Source organism: Typopeltis vanoorti, chromosome 9 (genome assembly GCF_054136105.1).
Source record: "Typopeltis vanoorti isolate ZY-2024b chromosome 9, IOZ_Tvanoo_1.0, whole genome shotgun sequence".
Classification (NCBI taxonomy): domain Eukaryota; kingdom Metazoa; phylum Arthropoda; class Arachnida; order Uropygi; family Thelyphonidae; genus Typopeltis; species Typopeltis vanoorti.
In genome coordinates this window covers 132,541,588-132,566,236 of record NC_143557.1, presented here as the reverse complement: position 1 = coordinate 132,566,236, position 24,649 = coordinate 132,541,588, and the positions used below count along the sequence as shown (strand labels likewise).

General features: G+C 33.5%; 1 protein-coding gene across 1 annotated transcript in view; it reads left to right on the top strand.

The window, feature by feature from the left end:
* LOC150103580 (uncharacterized) overlaps nt 1-19,616 on the top strand; it is a 29,550-nt gene extending 9,934 nt beyond the window's left edge. The window contains exons 2-3 of the mRNA XM_090398393.1: nt 2,063-2,181; nt 19,011-19,616. Of these exons, the coding sequence (XP_090254519.1) occupies nt 2,063-2,181; nt 19,011-19,426 (535 nt within the window). The 3' untranslated portion in view covers nt 19,427-19,616. The remainder of the gene's footprint in view (nt 1-2,062; nt 2,182-19,010) is intronic.
* Nucleotides 19,617-24,649: the final 5,033 nt, after the last annotated feature.

Genomic DNA, 24,649 nt, shown 5'->3' with positions numbered 1-24,649 from the left:
TAGTTTTTCCGGTGTAGATATTTATTCCGTTTAAAACGTTCATTGCCAAGCTGAAAATTGGAATTTCGTGTGGTGGCCAAATTTTTTTTATTTTTTATTTAGTTAGCGACGTCCACGCGATAACGCGTTATAGGCCGTTTGGTGAGAACTCGTAACACGCGATATCACGTGATTGTCAATGAATGTGTTAATTAACCCATTAAGGACGGAATTATTTTCTGTCTTTAAAATTCTTACCACCGACCAAATTGTGTTAATTCATGTTATTGGAGTGAGAATGTACTATTATTTTATATCTCACATGTCAGGTTTTTGAAATATGGCATGTGACCTTATGGCTACGCTACTCCTTTATATGAGAAAAATAAGAAAATGTTCATTATTTTTACTTACAGCTTACAAACAAATTACAAACATGTCAACATATTTAAAAATACAAGAAAATACAAATGTTAACCTCCATGGACCTTTAAAAACGTATGGTTTTTTAAAAAAACCTATAATATTTGACAAAACATCCCACACAAAGGCCCATCACATTTCCTACATTGTGTACGTCCCAGAGATTTACAGAATTGTCCTGTGCATCTTCTTCTCTTGTTTCCTAGCACATTTTCAACAAATGATCTATTCGATCATATCTAATATCAGACACCAGGTTTGGTGGTCGTGTGATGAATAATTACTATCCTTAGAGAGAATTAGTATCCCCAAGAAACACTTCATGTCTTCTGCTGTTATGTCTGGACATGGGCAATTTTTCCAGGTAGAGTATTTATTCGATTCAGTCACTAATAAATCAATAATGTCATCATCAATAAATATTTCAAATAACTCAGTGCATGTCTTATTTCTATAGACACTGAAATCAGACACCGGAAATACTGGACTCGTCTGTAGGATGTCATCATGTGACCAACTACCCACTTTCTCTCGCTTAGACCCTTTTTCAGTTTCGCTGGTTTCCTGGTCTTCATCTTCGTTATCTCTATCCTCTGTATCCCGATTTCCTATTCTATGACCATCTGCTAGAACTGCTTCAGTAGTAGCTCGTAGTTGTCTTCCAGTTAGGTTTTCGATGAGCCCACATTCATCAGCTGAATCGTCATCCGACTCATCATGTACTTCTAGGGGGCTCTATATATACTTCAGTGAGGTCAAGATTATCAAGTTCAAGAATATCTAGTATTTCTTTCACAGATAAGCTGAAAGGAGAATAGTTAATTGAAATTAAACAGAAATATTTCATAAGGTAAAAATGACTACATAGAAGACTAGGTTGACCAAATGGCAACACTACATTACAACCTACTTTTAACATATAATTATTATATATAAAGTTTTAAAAACAATATATTACTCTTCTTTAATGTTTTCACAATATGGATATGTTGACGGTAACGTTTCAGAGCAAGTTATGAAGCAAGAAGCTAGACTTACCTCTTCTTATACGCCATTTTAGATTCACAGATTCCATGTACTGTATTATTTCATATACCACAAGATGGCATAAAACGCTAGATCAGAAACTCCATATATTGATAATAGTTTGAACTATTACCAAGCCTAAAAGTATAAAACATTTATTGATTTTAGATTATTTGGCTACAGAGAATAAAAAATGTAAATCATTGCACGCCGTGATTTATGGCCTATATACGTAGTTTATACCTTGGTCTATACATAGCCGTCTATGTATAGAACAAGTTATTTAGGGTGTGTTCTGGATGTGATTTCGAACAACAGCAGCTTCCCATGATTTAATGCAATGGTATGTGTGACTATATATCGTTGGTTGTGCAGGATGAATGATTCTTGGATTCTTTATGATTAGCGTTTGATTTTTAGTGGTGTTTACTATAATAGAAACTCATGATCAAAATAATAAACTTCAATGAGCTTTACCTTTCATGTACATTTTTAAATACCAATACTTAGTTATATTTACTACTTTTTACAAGATTAATTATATTTGATATTATATTATGATTATGCTTCAATAAATGTCCTAATTACGATATGAGAAAGTCACCAGAAATTTAAATAATTTTATATTTTTCAGAATAAACCATCTGTATTTTTGTTGGATGACAAAAATGGAAACTTGTATCTACAGCCGTGTTGTAGCTATTCTATTGTTCATTGTGTTTCCCTGCAATGGATATGATTATGTTGGAGGTGGTAAGTTTTTCATTTTAGTCAATCATCTATCATTAAGAACAATAACTGGTGTTTTAAGGCAATACCAATGCTATGATTTCCAGTTCAATGAACATATGCATGGCTTATTTGCTTTAGCTTGTTTGGGTACTGATTTAATTAAATATAGCAGCTATTATTACAAGAAGGGCTATAATGGCAAACGAGTCGATGAGTAGGCTGTGTAGAAAGAATTCGTGCAAGCTTTTGGGTTTGTGAAGTGAGTCTGAGTGAAGATTGGATTGGTATACGAGGGACGGATTACACATGAATGCGTTTGGTGTGAGAGGTCTAGAAAAAGTTAGGTTTCATAAAAATTAATAATTGTATTAAATTAAATTATAATCTAAGGAATGGTGAGAAGATCGATGGTAAGAGCGACAATTTTATATTATTGTGCTAATGATGGAAATTGGAATTATCATGGAAATGATTAAAAGGAGAAAACGATTTCGACTTTATGTTCGTTCGGTTAGGAACCACCACACGTGTGCAAAGATATCAATAGGTATAAGACATTACAGTAGTATGGGTGCAACTTCTGACAAGATCAAGATCAAGATAAGATAACTAATCATGACGTGGATGTGTTGTTACCAGATGAATATAAGTGATGTAATTTTTTGTTAGTTATATATAAGTGACGTTATTGTTTTGAATGGAAAAGGGAGATATACTATTGGATAAGCATTCGTGTGTTGATTGGTGGGATACTATGAACCAAATAGGGGTAGGGTAAAAGGGGAAGCAATGTCAGTGTCCTGGATGTGTGTTGTTATGAGTTGTAGATAAGTAAATGGTTTGCATATGGCATTATGGGTGATGGATGGTGATAACATAAAGTTTGGAAATGTTTGGAATTTTGCTGGGGACCCTCATCTGTCAGGGAAATCACGTAGTGTATTTGGTTCGCTTATAGAATTGTGTGTGTGTTGTTTAAAGATAAGGAATCGTGACGTGACGTTTTGTGTTTGGAAATTTCTGGGGAACATATGTCTCTCAGTGATATCACATGGTGCTTTTGTTTGCCTATGGAATTGTGGGTGCTGTTTTTGAGATAAGATATCTTGGAATTTTCCCAGAGTGATACACATCTGTCATTGTCATGAAGTTTTGTCTTTGGTTGTCTATAGATGGATGTACTAATTTTCCAATACAGTTTGGGGTATTTCTTTCCTGTTAAAGGGCGGGAACTCTTAGAGTAGAGTTGTGATGGTCGCAGTGATTATTAGGCATTTCTGAATAATTTACTTATCTGCTGGGATCCCTCACACACACACACACACACATTAGACATGAAAAGTCGCTAATATATCCTTGATACTCTAATATGTACCCTATGATTATTGTTATTAAAAAAAGTATTCGGTATTAGAATTATGCTTACCAAAACATACGAGCAATGATTATGGAGATTACAATTATCAACTGTTAGGTTTAAGTTAAAAAAAATTAATTACATTTCTTTCCAGAATGGGAATTCTTGAAACTATCGAGGTTTTCTGAATATTCCAAAATGCTGATTTTAACATATATTCACAGCACAAAACACACAAGCACAAGATCTGAAATGCAGTTGACTCTTTTTTCATTATAGGTTACTAGAGCTAACACATATTCACAGCACAAAAACACACAAAACATAGGAGTTGAAAGATATTTCTATAAATAACCCGAAATGCTACTTGAATACTTAATTTAGATTACTGTCTGATTGGTCCTCTGTATTAATTCCTTCCCACAGTTGCTCATGCTGTTTTCCCAAGCTTGGTAGGAAAGTCTATGCGCTGTTTTGTTTAGGGTAAGTGTTATCTCCTCTTTTCGAATTCCGAGTGCTGTTAGAGTATGGAATTCTGACAAGTGAAATGATTTTCTTTTATCAATTTGAATCATTATTTTCTGTATTTTACTTTTAAACTTCAGTTTAACTACATATTCTAACAGAATAACGGAGCAAAATTAATAAACAAATAAAATGTATGTGAATTTATTTTCCAATAGTGTAGATTTCTCATTAAGTCGTATCTTAAAGATATCTCTCTTATCCATTCACCAATTTTGTTGTATGTAGGTGAGAAATTGTGTGTTTAGGTTCGAACTCTAGGTTCCCATGGGATATTATTGCTGTAGTAAATTAATGCTTACATTTATTTTTTTAAAAATTAAATATTGACTGTTAATTTTACATGCGATTCCTTGTGCTCTTAACCTATTTCTTTAACTGACATTTATTTTATTTATTTATTTATTTATTTTGCATTAGTAATTTTAAGTAACGGATATGAGACGAATAAGGTTTTGAACTCGCCATTGTGTTTTCTTTCGAAATTTCTTTTGCCAGTACAACAAATAAATAGTTTTTTCTTATTATTTCAAATGAATATTAGCTCTGTAATATATACTTTGTTAATTTCTACGTTACCTTTTATTTGACTGTAATATTATTAACAAATTGTATTTACTGAATCTAACATACAGAAATTAAATAAAGTGAAAAAGACAGTATTTATTTCTTATTATTTTGATTTAACATTTGCACTGATGTTCATAGTGTATGATTTGCGACTGCTGCTTACGTGTAATTCACATGATTATCCTTTATCTGACATTTCAAAACAAGTTAACTATGGTTTTTACATAGTTCAACTATGTAAAACTCATTTCCGTTAGTCCCAATTGACTGTTGCCCTCTCAGCCCAACATTTATTTCACAGGTGGAATATTTATATATATATATTTTAACACAATTATATAAAAAAAGATCAGCTAACGCCTTTTTATTCCCATATACGGGAAGTAGGCGAGGCCATTTAGCCCTATCTACATAATACAATTATTATATTAGATATTCTTTCCAATACAAATAAATAATTATCTATTCTTATTTCAAATGAAAATTAGCTCAGAAAGAAAAAAGAAATTAAAGAAAAATTGTGAAGAAAAAAAAAACGTTTACCCTGAAATAAATATTTATGATCACAGCAAACAAGAAATTCATCAGCTTTTTCGAAGTTTTGAAATTCATGCAAATATTGTTTTCATCATTTTGTATCATTTAAATGAAGACGGGTCTGGCTATTAAGTTCGTTAATATTTTTTGATTTTTCTCTTCTGGTGGTGAGTATATTTTGATATATGCATGTTGATTCACTTGTTATCTGCCTGCTAGGATACCATTTTATTTTTTTGTCACTTTTCAGGTGATATATTCTGCACTAAAATTCTGCCTACTAATTTAATACCCATTTCCTTTTGCTTCCAAGAGTTGACACAGTTTCACTGAGTCGACTTTCCAAAAAAAAAGTCCGGTTAGTTTGTGGCATGAAATTTCACAAGGAAAAAATTGTTATTGTCTTACTTAAATGTGTATAACACATCAACAACACCCAATTTATTCATTTAAATTTGCGCATTTTATTTGAGTGAAATATTATTTACAAATTGTATTTACTGAATCTAACATACAGAAAATAAATAAAGTGAAAAATGCAATATATTTTTTGTTCCTTAATCTTCTTAATGTTAAATTGGCACTGTTGTTCAAAGGTTCTTCCAATGCTTGTGGAATTGCCATCATGTGGTTTTTGACAAGGTGACTCTCATCTGAAAGTTAATTTTCATTTGATGATCATCGAGAATTTATTCTGCAGTAAAATTATGGGTTGGATATTTATTTTTTTGAAACCAATACATATACTTCTGAGAATTATTAAAAGCTCAGAATCTTTTATTATGTTTCCAAAAGCATTTAAAAGTACACATTATGTTTTCACATTTTGGGCATCCAATTTCATTTAACTCAAGAACAGGCCTCCCTATTAACCTCGTTAATGTTTTTGATTTTCTCTTCAATTGGTGGTAATATTTGATATTAGCATGTTGATTCTATCATCCAATTTCTTAGTTTGTCCAAAGATAGTGAACCAATTTCCCATTTCAGCTGATGGTTATATTTTATTCACCAAGAATTCTGTTTTTTAACTCTTTCAGGTAATTCTTTCCAACTACAAGGTGATTGTGTCAATTATTCAAATCAATTATTCCAATGATAACTGAAAAATCGTATTTTTCACTCACTGTCGATTTTTCATAATCGTTTTCCTTCATTCTTCTTCTTCTTAGATTACTTCATATGGTACCACAAATAAATAGTTTATTATTATTATTATTATTATTATTGCTGATGCCTACAAATATTGATGCCAACTACAGGACAGTTAGAAATACATACCGTATAACAAGACCTCAGACTACTAATTATATCACATATAAATACAATAATCACCACGGAAAGGCCATGCAAAACTTCTACATCCCAGACCTGATAAATAAATTACCTTTTGAATAGAGAAACCTTACAAACTACAATAGCCTGAAAATAGCTCTAAGGACGTACTACGAACAAGAAACACGCACCCAAAATACCATGCAAACTTAATGAAACACAATATATTAACTCAGGCTTCCAGTTCAGCGACGCATCAGTACATTCCAATTTATTGTGTGTGGGGGATACGCGCGTGTGTGCGTGCGTGCGTGTGCATGTGAGTGTGCGTGCGCGAATTTCTCAATCATAGATTCTGTAGCATCCTAACACCACAAAAAAAAAAACAGTACATAATAACCAACTTGTGTCATCCTCAGATAAGCTTACATTTAAACTTCGAGGATGAAAGGAAAAGAAAAATTAGTTCTCATCCAAGATGTATCATATGTAACCAAATGCATGTAATGTACGTATAACAAGAAAACCAATGTATGTATTATATGTAAACCAATGTACGTAATGTAAATATCACATGTAAACAAATGTAAGTATTGTATCATATGTAAACAAATGAATGTAATGTATATAATAATTGTAACAAATATATGCAATGTAAAAAAAATTATTTTAAAAGTAAATCATGAGTTTACACCGTATGTTTGTGAAAATAAGGACACATAATATTCAGATTGCATATGTGTAAATACTGTTGTATAATCACACCTTTTCAAACTTGAAAAAAAAAAAGTAAACCACAACATGTAATATTATACAACTTATGTAACTCTGAACAATATAATTGTAAATTATTATTATGATTGTTATATATAATTGTAAATTATTATTACGATTGTTATATATATATATATATAAAAATGTTATCATCATTACTATTTAAATCTCATTATATACAACACAAAGTGCTGAATCTTGTAAAATAATATACTGAATAGATGATCATTGTACATATGTAAATATTTGAAAGAACAATAAAAAAAATAAAAAAAATAAAAAAATTATTATTATTATTATTATTATTATTATTATTTCACTGATTATTAGCTCTGATCTTATATTTTATGTTAACTTTCTGTTACAAAATTGTAAACAATTAGAACTTTTCACAAAGAAAATTTTCAAAGAATTTTGTGGTTCACCCATTATTTTTACATTACCAAACACAAAGCACCACAACACAAAACAGCAGCTGCAGTAGATGAACGATTACCTTAAGCCCAAAGTCACTCGACTCTATGGGTTTTTCTTATAGTACTTTTTACCCTTAATATTCCCTACCCTGACCGTTCCTTCAAAATTGAACCTTTTGCACAGATGACTCAATGACATGTTTTCACATACTGTTAGATATACTGTTGGTGTGTTTTTATCTTACTTTGTGTGGGGAAAGATAAAATTTGTATATGTGTTATCTGGAGAGTACAAAAATTTTTTTCTATACCAAACTTTAAGAGTTTAAGTCACCTTTTTGGGTTAATTATCTGCTGTCCCTCTGTAAAACAACCAAATTCTAACAGTTCAGATTTTCAATTATGTGAACGAATTGTTTTCAGACAACTCAACTGTGACAACAAGACAACTGTGACAATTTCTAAAATAATCAATTGCATCAATATCAGTTTTCAACAATTTCCCCCCCCGTTCCTGGCATTAATTTCACAGTGGTGATTTTTTTAAAATAATTAAACAGAATTGCATTAAGATATAAAGTTGTGGATTTAAATATCAATTTCTAATCAGAATAACTGAGTACAAAATTCACTGTGGAAAAACACAACAACAAAAGCATACATATTTGTTCATTTAAGTTTGCAAATGCATATGTTACTGTGAAACGCTGAAATTAGAGAATGTCGACATTCTCTGGTTAACATGTTAATTGCCAATCACGCAATATTGCGCGATGCGAGTTCTTCCCCAAACGGCTGATCACGCGTTATCGCGTTGACATCGCTAACTAAATAAAAAAATAAAAAAAATTTAGCCACCACACGAAATTCCAATTTTCAGCTTGGCAATGAAAGTGTTAATGTCGACACATACCAAATACGCCAGTGAAAGACCGACGTATTTGATTATATTATTATACATTTGAACCATTGCCGGTATATGTCGACAAGCACAGATCAGGTCTTGTGGGGGTCGAAACGACAAGCCAAGAACCTAACCTAACCTACTACATCTTCATATCAAGCCCTGAATGAACAACACCAGTTTATTTCTATAAAAAGAGCAGCTGCGAAAGAGAATCTTCTACTGCAAGCAACGAAAATGTTACGAACCTCAAAAAGAAAATTTCCTCCTGCTTAAATTGGTGATACCATATGAATACAAGTCCGTGATGTGGACCGTGGTTGTGCAGATGCCCGAAATGTGTTGGCAGTTGTTGGAATAGAAGACTCTGACTTTTATAAATTAGCAAACAAGAATGGTACCCTCAAGCAGCTTTATACCCGTAATCAGTTCATAATTTGTAAAGAAAAGTTACTTTCGATAGATGCGATTTCTTCTCAAGAAATCTCACTGAGAGAAGCAGCTGCAACAAATTCGAGAAGTGGAGGACAAGGCTATATATGCTGTAATTGCAAAAAGAAGCGTTCCACGACTAAATGCAGTTGTAAAAGCAAAGCGTTCTCCTATTTTGACATATATCATAATATTATTTCTCCTATTTTGACATATATCATATATTAAAAAGTTGCATTGTCTTAACATAATAAAAATATTTTTATTCAATATTCACCATCAGTGCATGCTGAATGTTGACATTTGCCGGTATAAGTGAGAAAAATGATATTTAGCAAATATTTCATACATACACCAAGCAACTATGTTAATGCTGACATTCACCAGAGAATATTGACATTTGCCAGATAATGGTCTTTCACAGTAACACATATTTTATTTTGCTGAAATACTATTTACAAGTATATTTACTGAGAAAAATTTGAAACCTGTAATTACCTAAAAATATTGCAAAATATTTTTAGGTAATTAACCTCTTAACGTTTTCCAAAGAGTTCATTGAATAAAAATTTTGTTACTCACTGTTTCCTGGTTACATTACATCAAAACAGCTGGTCATGCAAAAGAATTTTTAAATCAGATACTATGGTAACCACACTTCCATACATTTGATATTGTGTCAATCTGGAAATGACACCATGCCTCCCTAAATATTCTGTGTATTCTTTTGTCAGCAAATATACACAAACACTTTTGTAAAATGTTCGTAAATGTCCCAAAATAAAGAATCTTTATCGAATTGGATAAAATCATCAAAATCTAATTTTGCCATTGAAGAATTTAAATGATTAGTAAAAATTTTCCCCATGATACGAATAGATGGTAATTCAGTTTTCAAAATTAGTAAATGTTTATCAATGTCATACATTTTTGGTGAAAATCTCTCAGCTTTTTCACACCTAATAGAAAAAACTTTACTTCTATCAGCTCCTGTATCATCAAGTATTAGTTCCCCATCTTGGCATTTCAGAATATAACACTCACCGAGGTCCATTTCATAGTCAACTCTTCTTTGCAAGTAGCCAAGGATATCACACCACTTCCTGTATAACTTTTCCCAAGTGGTCCTGGATAAATACATCACAATGTATGTGTCTTCTTAAATAATAATCGATTTCCGATTATTATTTTAGAAGCAAAACGAGAACTAGTCACATGGTCTAACATCAAAAACACTTTTTGAAGATAAAATACTTAACATAATAAGGACAAAGAATGTAGAATTCCCTTCGAGCTACAGAGATATGATTTGCCCCAAGATGTTTCAATATAAGATAATCTCCCATCAACAGCATATCCAACAGCATGTAGAAACATGTTTGTGAATCATCTGCATGAAAGTTTCATTTTGGAAGGAACAGTAAGGGTTAAGGGTCAGGTAAACAGTACTATGTGGAAAAACAAACGAGTCAAGTGTCTTGCAGTTACGGAAATTCGTTCAACCAGACTATCCTATTGTGTTGTGGTGTTTTATATCCAGGAAAGTAAAGTAAAATAATGGGGGAGCCACAAAACTCATTAAAATTTTCTTTCTTCAGGAAAATAGCACGAGACAAAACTCCTCACATAACTCTAACAGGACGGAAACCGATTATCATTTTAGGAGACATGTATATTGTGATGTATTTATCCAAGAAATTTTATTTCCTGGATAAATATTTTATTTTATTGGAACTTGGAAAAATTACATAGGAAGTGGTCTGATATCCTTGGCTACTTGCAAAGAAGAGTTGACTATGAAATGGACCTTGGTGAGTGTTATATTCTGAAATGCCAAGCTGGGGAACTAATACTTGATGATACAGCAGCTGATGGAAGTAAAGTGTTTTCTATTAGTTGTGAAGAAGCTGAGAGATTTTCACCAAAAATGTATGACATTGATAATCATTTACTATTTTTGGAAACCGAATTACTATCTATTCGTATCGTGGGGAAAATTTTTACTAATCATTTAAATTCTTCAATGGCAAAATTAGATTTTGATGATTTTATCCAATTCGATAAAGATTCTTTATTTTGGGACATTTACGAACATTTTACGAAAACTGTTCATGTATATTTGGTGACAAAAGAATACACAGAATGTTTAGGGTGGCATGGTGTCATTTCCAGACTGACACAATATCAAATGTATGGTATCTGTTTTAAAAACTCTTTTGCGTGACCAGCTATTTTGATGTAATGTAACCAAGAAACAGTGAGTAACGAATATTTTATTCATTGAACTCTTTGGAAAATGTTAAGAGGTTAATTACCTAAAATATTGTGAAATATTTTTAGGTAATTACATGATTCGAATTTTTCTGAGTGAATATACTTGTAAATAGTATTTCAGTAAAATAAAATATGCATTTGTAAATTTAAATGAATAATGATGTATGCTTTTGTTGTTGTGTTTTTCCACAGTGAATTTTTTACTCAGTTATTCTGATTAGAAATTGATATTTAAATCCACAACTTTATACCTTAATGCAATTCTGTTTAATGATTTTTAAAAAATCACCACTGAAATTAATGCTGGAAATGAGGGGAAAAGTGTTGAAAACTGATATCCATGTATTGATTATTTTAGAAATTGTCTAATGCTACCAATTGACATTGTTTGAGTTATCTGAAAACAATTCGTTCACATAATCGAAAATCGAACTGTTAGAATTTGGTTGTTTTACAGAGAGACAGCAGATAATTAACCCAAACAATATGATTTAAACTCTATAGAAAAAATGTTTGTACTCTCCAGATAACACATATACAAATTTTATCTTTTCCCACACAAAGTAAGATAAAAACACACCAACAGTATATCCAACAGCATGCAAAAACATATCGTTGAGTCATCTGCACAAAAGGTTCAATTTTGAAAAGAATGGTCAGGGTTGGAATTAGTAAGGGTAAACAGTACTATAAGAAAAAACCATACAGTCAAGTAACTTTGGAAGTAAGGTAATCGTTCATCCACTGCAGCTGCTGTTTTGTGTGTGTGGTGTTTTGTTGAAAATGTAAAAATGCAAAAATAATGGCTGAGTCACAAAATTCTTTGAAAGTTTCTTTGTGAAAAGTTCTAATTGTTTAGAATTTTGTAACAGAAAGTTAGCTTAAATATAAGATCAGAGCTAATAATCAGTGAAATAATAATAATAATAATAAACCATTTATTTGTGGTGCCATATGAAGTAATCTAAGAAGAAGAAGAAGAATGAAGGAAAACGAATATGAAAAATCGAAAGTAGTGAAAAATACGAATTTTCACTTATCATTGGAATAATTGATTGTCAATTTCTTTTGAATAAGAGGTCAAATTTATTTCCTAAAGAAATTTTTATTTCTGATGGAATTAGTGTAAGATATGCATTGACAAAATCACCTTGTAGTTGGAAAGAATTACCTGAAAGAGTTAAAAAATAGAATTCTTGGTTAATAAAATATAACCATCAGCTGAAGTGGGAAATTGGTTCACTATCTCTGGATAAACAAAGAAATTGGTTGATAGAATCAACATGCAATATATCAAATATTACTCGCCAAAGGAAGAGAAAAAAATCAAAAACATTAACAAGGTTAATAGGGAGGCTTGTTCATGATTTAAATGAAATTAGATGCCCAAAACGTGAAAATATAATGTGTACTTTTAAATGCTTTTGGAAACATAATGAAAGCTTCTGTGCTTTTAATAATGTTCAGAAATATATGTATTGGTTCAAAAAATAAATATGAGTCCTCAATTTGGCTACAGTAATAAATTCCCAACGATCATCACCAAATGAAAATTAACATTCAGATGAGAGTCACATTGTCAAAAACCACATGATGGCAATTCCACAAGCATGGGAAATACATTTGAACAACAGTGCAGATTTAACAATAAGAAGATTAAGGAACAAAAAAATAGATTGTATTTCTTCACTTTATTTATTTTCTGTATGTTAGATTCAATAAACAAAATTTGTAAATAATATTTCACTCAAATAAAATGTATAAATTTGAATAAACAAATTGGATGTCATTGATGTGTTATACAAATTTAAGTAAGAGGCCATAACATTTTTTTTTCTCTTGAAATTTCATGCCACAAACTAACCAGAGATTTTTTTTTTGAAACTCTACTCAGTGAAACTCTGTCAACTCTTGGAAGCAAAAGGAAATGGGTATTAAATTAGTAGGCAGAATTTTAGTGCAGAATATATCACCTGAAAAGTGACAAAAAAGTAAAAAGGTATCATAGCATGCAGATAACAAGTGAAGCAACATGCATATATCAAAAAATACTCGCCATTGGAGGAGAAAAATCAAAAAATATTAACGAACTTAATAGCCAGACCTGTTCTTCATTTAAATGCTACCAAATGATGAAAACAATATGTGCATGAATTTCAAAACTTCGAAAAAGCTGATGAATTTCTTGTTTGCTGTGATCATAAATATTTATTTGAGGGTAAACGTTTTTTTTCTTCACAATTTTTCTTTAATTTCTTTTTTCTTTCTGAGCTAATTTTCATTTGAAATAAGAATAGATAATTATTTATTTCTATTGGAAAGAATATCTAATCTAATAATTGTGTTAAAATATATATATAAATATATTTCAACTGTGAAATCAATGTGAGTCTGAAAGGACATCAGTCAATTGGGACTAACGGAAATGAGTTTTACATATTTGAACTATGTAAAAACCATAGTTCACCTTGTTTTCAAATGTCACATGGAGAAAAATCACGTGAATTAAACGTAAGCACCAATGGGAAATCATACACTATGAACATCAGCGCAAATGTTAAATCAGAATAATAAGAAAAAGAAATACTCTCTTTTTCACTTTATTTAATTTTTGTATGTTAGATTCAGTAAATAGAATTTGTTAATAATATGACAGTCAAATAAAAGGTAACATAGAAATTAAACAAAGTATATATTACAGGGCTAATATTCATTTGAAATAATAAGAAAAAACTATTTATTTGTTGTGCTGGCAAAAGAAGTTTCTAAATGAAAACACAATGGCGAGTTCAAAACCTTATTTGTCTCATATCCTTTAGTTAAAATTACTAATGCAAAATAAAAAAAAAAATAAATAAAATAAATGTCAGTTGCAGAAATAGGTTAAGATCACAAGGAATCGAATATAAAATTAACAGTCAATATTAATTTAAAAAAAAAAAGAAATGTAAGCATTAATTGACTACAGCAATAATTTCCCATGGGAACGAAGAGTTTGAACCTAAACACACGATTTCCCACCTACATACAACAAAATTGGCGAGCGGATAAGAGAGATATCTTTAAGATAAGACTTAATGAGAAATCTACTCTGGTGGAAAATAAATTCACATACATTTTATTTGATTATTAATTTTGCTCAGTTATTCTGTTAGAATATGTAGTTAAACCGAATTTTAAAAATAAAATACAGAAAATAACTATTCAAATTGATAAAAAAAAATCATTTCACTTGTCAGAATTCCATACTCTAACAGCACTCGTAATTCGAAAAGAGGAGATAACACTTACCCTAAACAAAACAGCACATAGACTTTCCCACCAAGCTTGGGAAAACATAGCATGAACAACTGTGGGAAGGAATTAATACAGAAGACCAATCGGATAGTAATCTAAATTAAGTAGTCAACTAGCTTTTCTGGTTGTTTAACAGAAATATCTTTCAACTCCTATGTTTTGTGTGTTTTTTTGCTGTGAATATGTGTTAGCCCCAGTAACCTATAATGAAAAAAGAGTCAACTGCAATTCAGATCTTGTGTTTGTGTTCTTTGCTGTGAATATATGTTAAAAATCAACAATTTGGAATATTCAGAAAACCTAGATATTACCAAGATGTTCCAATTTTGGAAATTAACTTTCCAGAATGGGAACATCTTGTAATGTTAATTTTTTTTATCTTAAACATAACAATTGCTAATTGTAATTTCAATAATTACTGCTTGTATGTTTTGATAAGCGTAATTCTAATACCGAATAGTTTTTTTACATAAGAATAATCATAGAGTACATATTAGAGTATCAATATCGATACATTAGCGACTTTTCATGTGTAATGCGTGTGTGTTTGTGTTTGAGGGACACCAGCATATAATTAAATTATTCAGAAAAGCCTAATCACTGCCGCCATCACGACTGTACTCTAAGAATTACCACACTTTAACAGGAAAGAAATACCCCAAACTGTATTGGAAAATTAGTACACCCATATATAGACAACCAAAGACAATCTTGATGACAATGATGGATGTGTGTCACCCTGGGAAAATTCCAAGATATCTTATCTCAAAAACGTCGTCCACAATTCCATAGGCAAACCAAACCACCATGTGATATCACCGAGAGACATATTCCCCAGAAATTTCCAAACACAAAAACGTCACAATTCCTTATCTCTAAACAAACACACAAAGTTTAAGCGAACCAAACACACCACGTGATGTCGCTGACAGATGAGGGTCCCCAGCGAAATTCCTCAGCCAAACTTTATGTTATCACTGTCCATCACCCATAATACGATACGCAAACCATTTACTTATCTACAACTCATAACAACACACATCCCGGACATTGACATCGCTTCCCCTTTTACCCTACCCCTATTTGATTCATAGTATCCCACCAATCACGACAGGAATTCTTATCCACTGATATATCTCTCTTTTCCGTTCAAAACAATAACGTCACTTATTCACAACTAACAAATGACGTCACTTATCTACATCTGATAATAACAAACATTCACATCACGATTCCTTATCTTATCTTTATCTTGTCAGAAGTGGCACCCATACTACTCACTACAGAAGAACAGAGATGTGCAAGTTGTTCAACTGTGTATGCAGGCTGTAGACAATCGCATACAAAAGAACATGCAGGTAGATGCTTATGTCCATACACGAATGCTAAGAGTATCATCAACAAAGGTGTATAGTTTGTTGTGTTGGTCAATATGTTGGGATCTCAGATTGTGGTCATTAGTTAGGGGGACGCCAGTTAGACACTTCCCACAGGTGCTTCATACCCTCGTCACGTCACTGCCAGTTTCCTTTGTAGTCGCTCAGTGTGTGCGTGAAGTCATCTATCATAACGTATGTTATGATGGATGACTCCTAGGTCAGGGATTCCTAACCTTTTCGAAGTCACTGAACACTTTTTATTATAAGAAAAATTTGGGGAATACCAAAACATTAGGGTCATAAATTTAACAATAAAAATACACATGGACTTGCTTTTTATAAAAATTGAATTTATTTTAATGTGATACTTGAGCTTGTCGGCTTTTGCAGATTTCAGCAATATCAGGTCTAATATGTGATACAGATACCCTCATCTTTTTGTCTATATTAGTAAGTCTTTCCCGCTTTTTAGTTTTTGTATTGGTTAACATGGAGAAACCGAGCTCACACAAATATGATGTTGAAAACTGTGACAAAAATTTCATTGCCCTTGTGGAGAGAGAGCTGGGTATTTGGCTTGGACAAATATCCAAAACTCCTCAAGAGTTAATCATGCGGAAGTTTCTGTGGTTAAGAAGTTCAATCGAATTATTCTGGTTTTGTGACCACATTTTTATTAAAAAAGGCTGTTTTTTAAAACTAAACAAGTACTAAAAAACAAACCCGACTTGTTTCGTTAGTCGTCAGACTAACATCTTCGGGGGTAAAGGTAACTAACAGTTTAAAGCACAAACTTTAAGAAATTACGAAAAAACAAGCTCATTTATTGGAAACAATGCTACTTGATGTCGCATTCTATAGTTCTCTTTCACTCTTTCCGAGGCCTGAACTGGGTAAATGTTTAATGAACACTGACCAAACTTGATTTAAAATCAAACATTGATTTTTGTTGAATTGCATAGGAATTTTAATCATATTTTCTGCTTCTTTGAATTTTCTTGTGAATCAGTTTTTATCAATGTAGGACATGTTTGTTCTGTCCCAGAGTACATCATGACCAGTAGAAGCTGTGTGAAATGCCAAGCCAGACTTATTTTCTTTCTTTTTTGTACGTCCTTTTGATGTTCGCACACGCGGATTTCTCCCGATCTCACCGTCTGGCCTACGTAGCAGATGCTATAGGAAAAGTGAATATTATAAACTCCTGTTTTTTTCATTGGGTGATGTGGAGGTTTCGGAGGATGAAGAGATTTTAATATTTTTTCAAGTGGCAGGAAAGTCACTTATATGTTGTACTTCTAGAGAAGTCTGGCTAATTTATCTGTTACATTTTTGATATGAGGAAGGGTGACTGCATTCTTGAAGTCTTGTTTATTTAAGTTTCTTGTAGGTACTGTATTGAGAATTTTAATAATTGTCTTAGTTTTGAAACAATTCAGTTGTAGGATCTGTGTTAAGTATTGCATTTCTTCTTTCCACTTTTCTTCTGTACTGGGGATGTTGTATGCTTTATCCCTTAAGGTTTTTATGACGCCTATTTTTAGCTTGGGGTGGTGGTGTGAGGTAGCATGAAGGAATCTCCACATCACCCAATGAAAAAAACCAGGAGTTTATAATATTCACTATTCCTGTGGCATCTGCTACGTAGGCCAGACGGAGAGATCGGAATAAATCCGCATCAGCGAACATCAAAAGGACGTACAAAAAAAAAAGGGAGAACATAAATCGGGATTGGCATTTCACACAACTTCTACTGGTCATGATGTACTCTGGGACAGAACAAACATGTCCTACATTGATAAAAACTGGTTCACAAGAAAACTCAAAGAGGCAGCAAATATGATTAAAATTCGTATGTAATACAACAAAAATCAAGGTTTCATTTTAAATCAAGTTTGGTCATCTTTTATTGAATGTTTACCCAGTTCAGACCTCGGACAGAGTGAAAGTGAACCACAGAACGCGACATCAGCTAACACGCATTTAACGGCTGTATAGATCTGTTACTCGGTTTTTTAACGAAATGCTTTGATGTTCACAATACCAACAAGAAATTACGAAAAAACAAATGAACTTGTTTTTTCGTAATTTCTTATAGTTTGTGCTTAAACTGTTAGTTATCTTTACCCCTGAAGATGTTAGTCTGATGACTAATGAAACTTGTCGGGTTTGTTTTTAGTACTTGTTTAGTTTTAAAAAAACAATCTTTTATAATAAAAATGTGGTCAAAAAACCGGAATAATTCGATTGTTCCCCAAAATTTATTTTCAGGGAATTTCATTTTTACAGTGTTTGATCCGTTGACAAGGTAACTAATTGTTCTCCTTCTTGTAACGAAAATTCACAACTCGTTGTATTAACTGTGTCAAATGGATTTCGTATCCATTCGTAATTGTGTGTATCCTAAGGGTTTATGTTTCTTCTGCACGCACGCACACGCACGCACGCACGCACGCACGCACGCACGCACGCACGCACGCACGCACGCACGCACACACACACACACACACACACACACACACACACACACACACACACACACACACACACACACACACACACACACACACACACACACACACACACACACACACACACACACACACAGGTGAGGGTGTATACTTCCGGAATAATCGGAGGGTGTATAATCTTAGGGAGAAGAGATGGCAGACAACTGCCGCCATCTCTTCTCCCTAAGATTACTTTTTAACTATTACTATTATTTTGCATGAGCGAACGTGCGTGGGTGTGTGTGTGAGATAGGTTTGCATCCTTTTGTAGGTGAGATTCTAAAAATAGTTTCATTATCCTAAATTTAATTTAAAATAAATATTCTAATGTGTGTGTGTGCGTGCATGTGTGTGTGTGTGTGTGAGAGAGAGAGAGAGAGAGAGAGAGAGAGAGAGAGAGAGAGAGAGAGAGAGAGAGAGAGAGAGAGAGATTCAAATAACAAACAAAAAAACGAAGTTAAATAATGATAATTAAAGAAAAGTAACAGTGGGAGAATATGAGCATGAATTGCAATAGTTCGACCGATGCGCTGTACAGGAGTATTCGAAATAATTTTTTTCTTATCCCTTTATAAAGCCATCCTTCTCGTTTCTCTTCAGATCCAGACCTTCCAAACTTTCGGGTGAACGCTGAAATAACAACAGGAGGAAGTACATCGATGAGTTCTGGGACGATTGGATTGATTGTCGGCCTTGTCATCGGAGCTATCCTACTGCTAATTCTGGTGATTATTATCTGCCGTGTATGTTGCCGAAACTGCCTAAAACAGACACGACCAGGGTTCATCCTACCAACTGTACCACCTCCTGCTGTTTCCCACTCGACAAACATCAATATACAGCAGCCATCGTCATATTACCCCAACAACCCTCAGCCTAATGGCCCGTTCTCCAACGCAATGGTTTCAACACACGAGATGGTGAATCCTCTCTACTCGGATATGCATGAACCACCTTCTTATTCCGATTTCGGTCTTGATGAATACTCTCAACCTGTTAAATCACAAGTAGTGTGAAGGGTACCATTGTTAATTTTATCTTTTGTAAGAAACCCCTAGCGATAACAGGTATCAATGGATTATGTTTGCTATTTAGCTCTTTTATAAATATTTTTTATGGCATATCATATCACTGTATTTATATTTGTTATTCAGGCCTTTTATAAATATATTTTGATGTAATAATAAACATTATCTTAGAAGTTGTTATGAGAATCTTTCTGTAGACAATTTTCTCTCTCTCTCTCTTTCTCTCTCTCTCTCTCTCTCTCTCTCTCTCTCTGTGTGTGTGTGTGTGTGTGTGTGTGTGTGTGTGTGTGTGTGTGTGTGTGTGTGTGTGTGTGTGTGTGTAATTAGTTTGAATGACTATATGCCAAGAATGAAAAACACAGGTTTAATATTAAGATACACCTAGTTTCGTTGAACAATTCAACTTCTTCAGGTATCACAGGCAAAGAATTATACAAAAAATGAAAGAGACATGATAAAATTACATCAACAGATCGAGTATAAAGGACAATAGTACCTGTGGATGTAATTTTATCATGTCTCTTTCATTTTTTCTATAATTCTTTGCCTGTGATTCCTGAAGAAGTTGAATCATTCAACGAAACTACTTGTATCTTAATATTAAACCTGTGTTTTTCATTCTTGGCATATAGTCATTCAAACTAATTTTTTATAATATTTTCTACCGAGTAAAGATGAACAATAATATATACTGTATATACACACAAACATACTATTTATGCATGTATTTATATATGTGGTATTGAGTCAATAATTTTTTGATTCTAAAAGGAATGAAGTTAAAAGTCATTGCACCAATCGGATTGAACTCATGTAAATTTACTTAACACTCAGCACAAAATTAATCTCTTTAGACAGAGAGATGAATTAACTGGGATAGTCTCTTCACAGAGAGATATCCACATCATTAACACAAGAACAGGCACGATAATTAATCAATGAAGGGGTATAATTAGGGTTTCTAAATTCCTAATATTTTTTTAATCTTTGGGGGTGTAGAATGGGAAATGACAGTTCCAGAGAGTTCTTGAGAATCTCTAAAAATTTCATTTTATTCATTTAATAAATCTAGTTTCTCTTAATGCTACAACATTAAAATGTTTTTTTTTCTTAAATATTTGAAATAAAAGTAAAATTTCATTAGTATTAGATATTAAAAAAATAAAATTCAAAGCCTGGTGATTGTTGAAAATTAAAAAAAAACATAACAGTGTATCGTACAAATAGGTAATATTATATATTTGTTGAAAAACGCTGAGTTTGAGAATACCATGAAAGAAATTCTAAACACATATTAATGCTGAGTAAAAAATAATCCACACATGCATACTTATGGATAAATAATAATATAAATAAACCTGCTAACGCCTTTCATTCCACTATAGGGGGAAATGCAATCTCCACTGGTAGCTAACAAGAGATAGTTTTCCCAGGAGCATCAATAATTATAAAATACAGTGAAGAGAGGCAGACCACTGCGGCATCTCGTGGCACCTACGAACAACTATATTATTATCTGAAATTAGCAGGTTTCTGCTAAATTTTCTTGAGTTTCCTGGAGAAAAATATTCATGAGGACGATGCCATTTATTTGGGAACATAACAAGAAATAAAAATCAAAAATACGTTTTATGATTAAAAGTTTTTTCTTTAAATTTCCAATCACACACACACACACACACACACACACACACACACACACACACACACACACACACACACACACACACACACACACACACACACACACACACACACACACACACACACACACACACACACACACTCAAAATGAATTTTTATTTCTCTCCTCTGTAGTTCATCACTTTTCCTCTTGTACCAAGTAACAAAGGATTTCAGATGCAAAGGAAGTGGGGGAAAAGAAGATCGATAATTCGGGAACCGAGTGGAAGAAAGAGTTAGAAACAGTTTTTCTAGCATATGCCGAGATTTGAACTCAGAATGGCTTTCTTCAGATGGTCTAGTGCTATGGATGAAATGTCGTTTTCACAGAGCTACACAGGCTTTCTATTTATTGTTAAAACAGAATTAAAAAAAATCACAATTGCCCAGTTGAAAGGACTGGATCATTGTTTCGTTGCAAATAAATTTGAAGCAAGAACATTTCTTGCATTTTGGATTGAAGTAGGTCCAAGTGTTAATACTACATCTAACTGAATTTTTGGAATCGGTTACGTCATTCCGTATAAATTCATAACACTTTTTAATTATTACAATACTTTGTGCAATTGAACCTGCTTTGATGTTTGTCATCAAAATGAATACGAGTATATTGCTGTCAGTAGTAGTGGTGGGGCACTTTGAACCATATCAAGATCAAGATTAGATAAGGCTTCGTGATGTCATTCACTGATAAGAAAAGTGACATCATTGTGTGATTAGATAAGTGATGTCATGTGTATGGAATGCTTGGAATTTCCCTGGGGGAGACACATCTGTCTGTAACTTCATGTTGTGTCTTTTGGTTTACTTATGGGATTCTGGTTAATTGTTCATGTATGGAATTGTGGGTAATGTTTAGAGATAAGATAAGTAACGTCATTCTTTTGGTTAAAGTATGGAATTCTGGGTAATGGTTAGAGTATGGAATCCTTGGAATTTACCTGGGTGACACATCCGTCAATGACATCATGTTGTGGCTTTGGTTCGAGTGTGGAATTCTGACAAGACTAAGATGTAGATAAGTGACGTCATTCTTTTGGTTTTGGGTTCGCTCATTTTTTTTTTACTTTATGGGATACACAAAACACTACAGTCCAGTCCAGTACAACACACACACAAGACGATCTGCGGCCTGAAAGAAAAACTTGCAGTATATAAACTGAAAATGCACTCAATTCTTGTTCTATATAGGTTTCTGTCCATTTCATTAATATTGCAACATTCGCACTGCGGCTCATGGCGATGTTTTCCCATGGTTGGGGATGTGACTTAGAAGCGACGTTCTCTACATAGAGACGTCATCTTGGCAGAGTTTATTCATTTGAGTGTCAATGGGAATTAAAAGATCTTAAAATGTTCATTACTTTTTTCTAATTAAATGTTAACTTTATTAAAAATTCTAACCAGAATAACTGAGCAAAAAAAAAAAAAAATTCTGTGTATGTGAATATACTGTGACTTTAAAAAACAGACATTTTTTAATCAATATACGAATTGATTTCTATTTTCTTCATCCTTATTAAATTACATATTTTTCCCACCACAAATAAATAGTTGTTTATTATTATTTCAACTGAATATTAGTTCTAAGAGGAAGGCAAAGCAGAAGTGGAATGAGTCAAGAGTGGAAGAGGACAGAGAGGTGTACAAAGAGAGAAAGCAAGAAGCCAAGGGAGTTGTAGCACAGGCGAAGGCTATGGCACATCAAGATCTGTGTGATCAATTAGAAACAAAGGAAGGACAGAGAAAAATTTACCAACTAGCGAAATGTAGAAATAAAGCAGCAAAGGGCATCTTACATGTGAGGCAGATCAAAGATGCTGAAGGAAGAGTATTATGGAGGGATGTGGACATAAGAAATAGATAGAAAATATACTTTGAGGGACTTTTGAATGAGGAAAATGCAAGGACTCACAGAGGAGATGGGCAGCCTTCTGAGGGGATGGTGCAGAACATCAGTAGAATGGAAGCGACGGAGGCCATGAAGAGGATGAGAAATGGAAAATCGGTGGGCCCCGACAGAATTCCAGTGGAGGCATGGAAGGCACTGGAGGAAGAGGGAATTGACCTGCTGTGGGACCTGTTCATGAAAGTTTGCCAACAGGAAAATATACCCGAGGAATGGAGGGAGAGTACACTTGTCCCCATCTACAAGGGTAAAGGGGATGTACAAGACTGTAAAAATTACAGAGGAATAAAGTTGATGTCCTACACAATGAAGATCCTAGAAAGGGTTCTTCATGGTAGATTGAGGAAGGAGGTGGAGATGGTAAAGCAAAATTTGGCTTCATGCCTGGTAGATCAACAACAGATGCTATCTTTGGGTTACGACAGATGATGGAAAAATATCGAGAGAAACAAGGGGAGCTACATCTGGTATTTATTGATCTGGAGAAAGCATACGATAGAATGCCAAGGCAAGAAGTCTGGAGGTGTCTGAGGGAGAAGAAGGTGCCGGAGAAATATGTCAGGTTGGTGCAGGAAATGTACAGAAATGTGAAGACAAGTGTTCGGACCTGTTTAGGACAGACAGAAAGTTTTCAAGTAACAGTTGGCTTGCATCAAGGGTCAGCATTAAGTCTGTTTCTGTTTAATATTGTGATGGAGGTGGTAACAGAGGAGGTAAGAGAAGATGCGCCTTGGACAATGTTGTATGCAGATGACATCTTGCTGTGTGTAGATTCAAGAGAAGAAGCGGGAACTAAACTGGAAAGATGGAGAAAAAGTACTGGAAGAGAGAGGTATGAGACTGAGCAGAAGTAAGATAGAGTATATGTGTTGCGCAGTGGGCGGTGGCCAGGAGACCGATCTGGAGTTGGAAAGAAATGTCATCAGGAAGGTGAGGGACTTTAGATACTTAGGTTCAACAGTGGAAGAAGATGGAGGAGCTGAGAAGGAAGTGGGATGCAGGATACAAGCGGGTTGGAGGAACTGGAGAGAGATGGCTGGAGTGTTATGTGATAAGAGGGTGCCGATCAATCTGAAAGGCAAAATTTATAGGACAGTAGTGAGGCCAGCTATGACATATGCTATAGAAACCGTGGCCCTGAGGAAAAATAACATCAGCAGGATGGAAGTAGCAGAGACTAGAATGCTTAGGTGGATATGCGGTGTGACCAGAAAGGATCGTCTGAGAAATGACTATGTGAGGGGAACAGTGAAAGTTACGAACTTAGGAGCGAAAATACAGGAGGCAAGGTTGAGATGGTTTGGTCATGTGATGAGGAGGGAGGACGAATATGTGGGAAGAAGGGTCATGCAGATGGATGTGCAAGGAAGGCGGAAGCGTGGGCGGCCAAAGAAGAGATGGAGGGAGCTGGTAGAAGAGGACTTGAAGATGAAGAACTTGGATGTGGTGACAGCCCAAGACAGGAAGGTGTGGAGGAGACTCATTACAAACAGTGACCCCACTTAAGTGGGAGAAGCTGCAGAAGAAGAAGAAGAAGAAGAAGAAGAAGATTAGCTCTGTAGTATACCTTGTTAATTTCTATGTTATAAATTCCAAAAATTTAAAAATGTAGACTATAG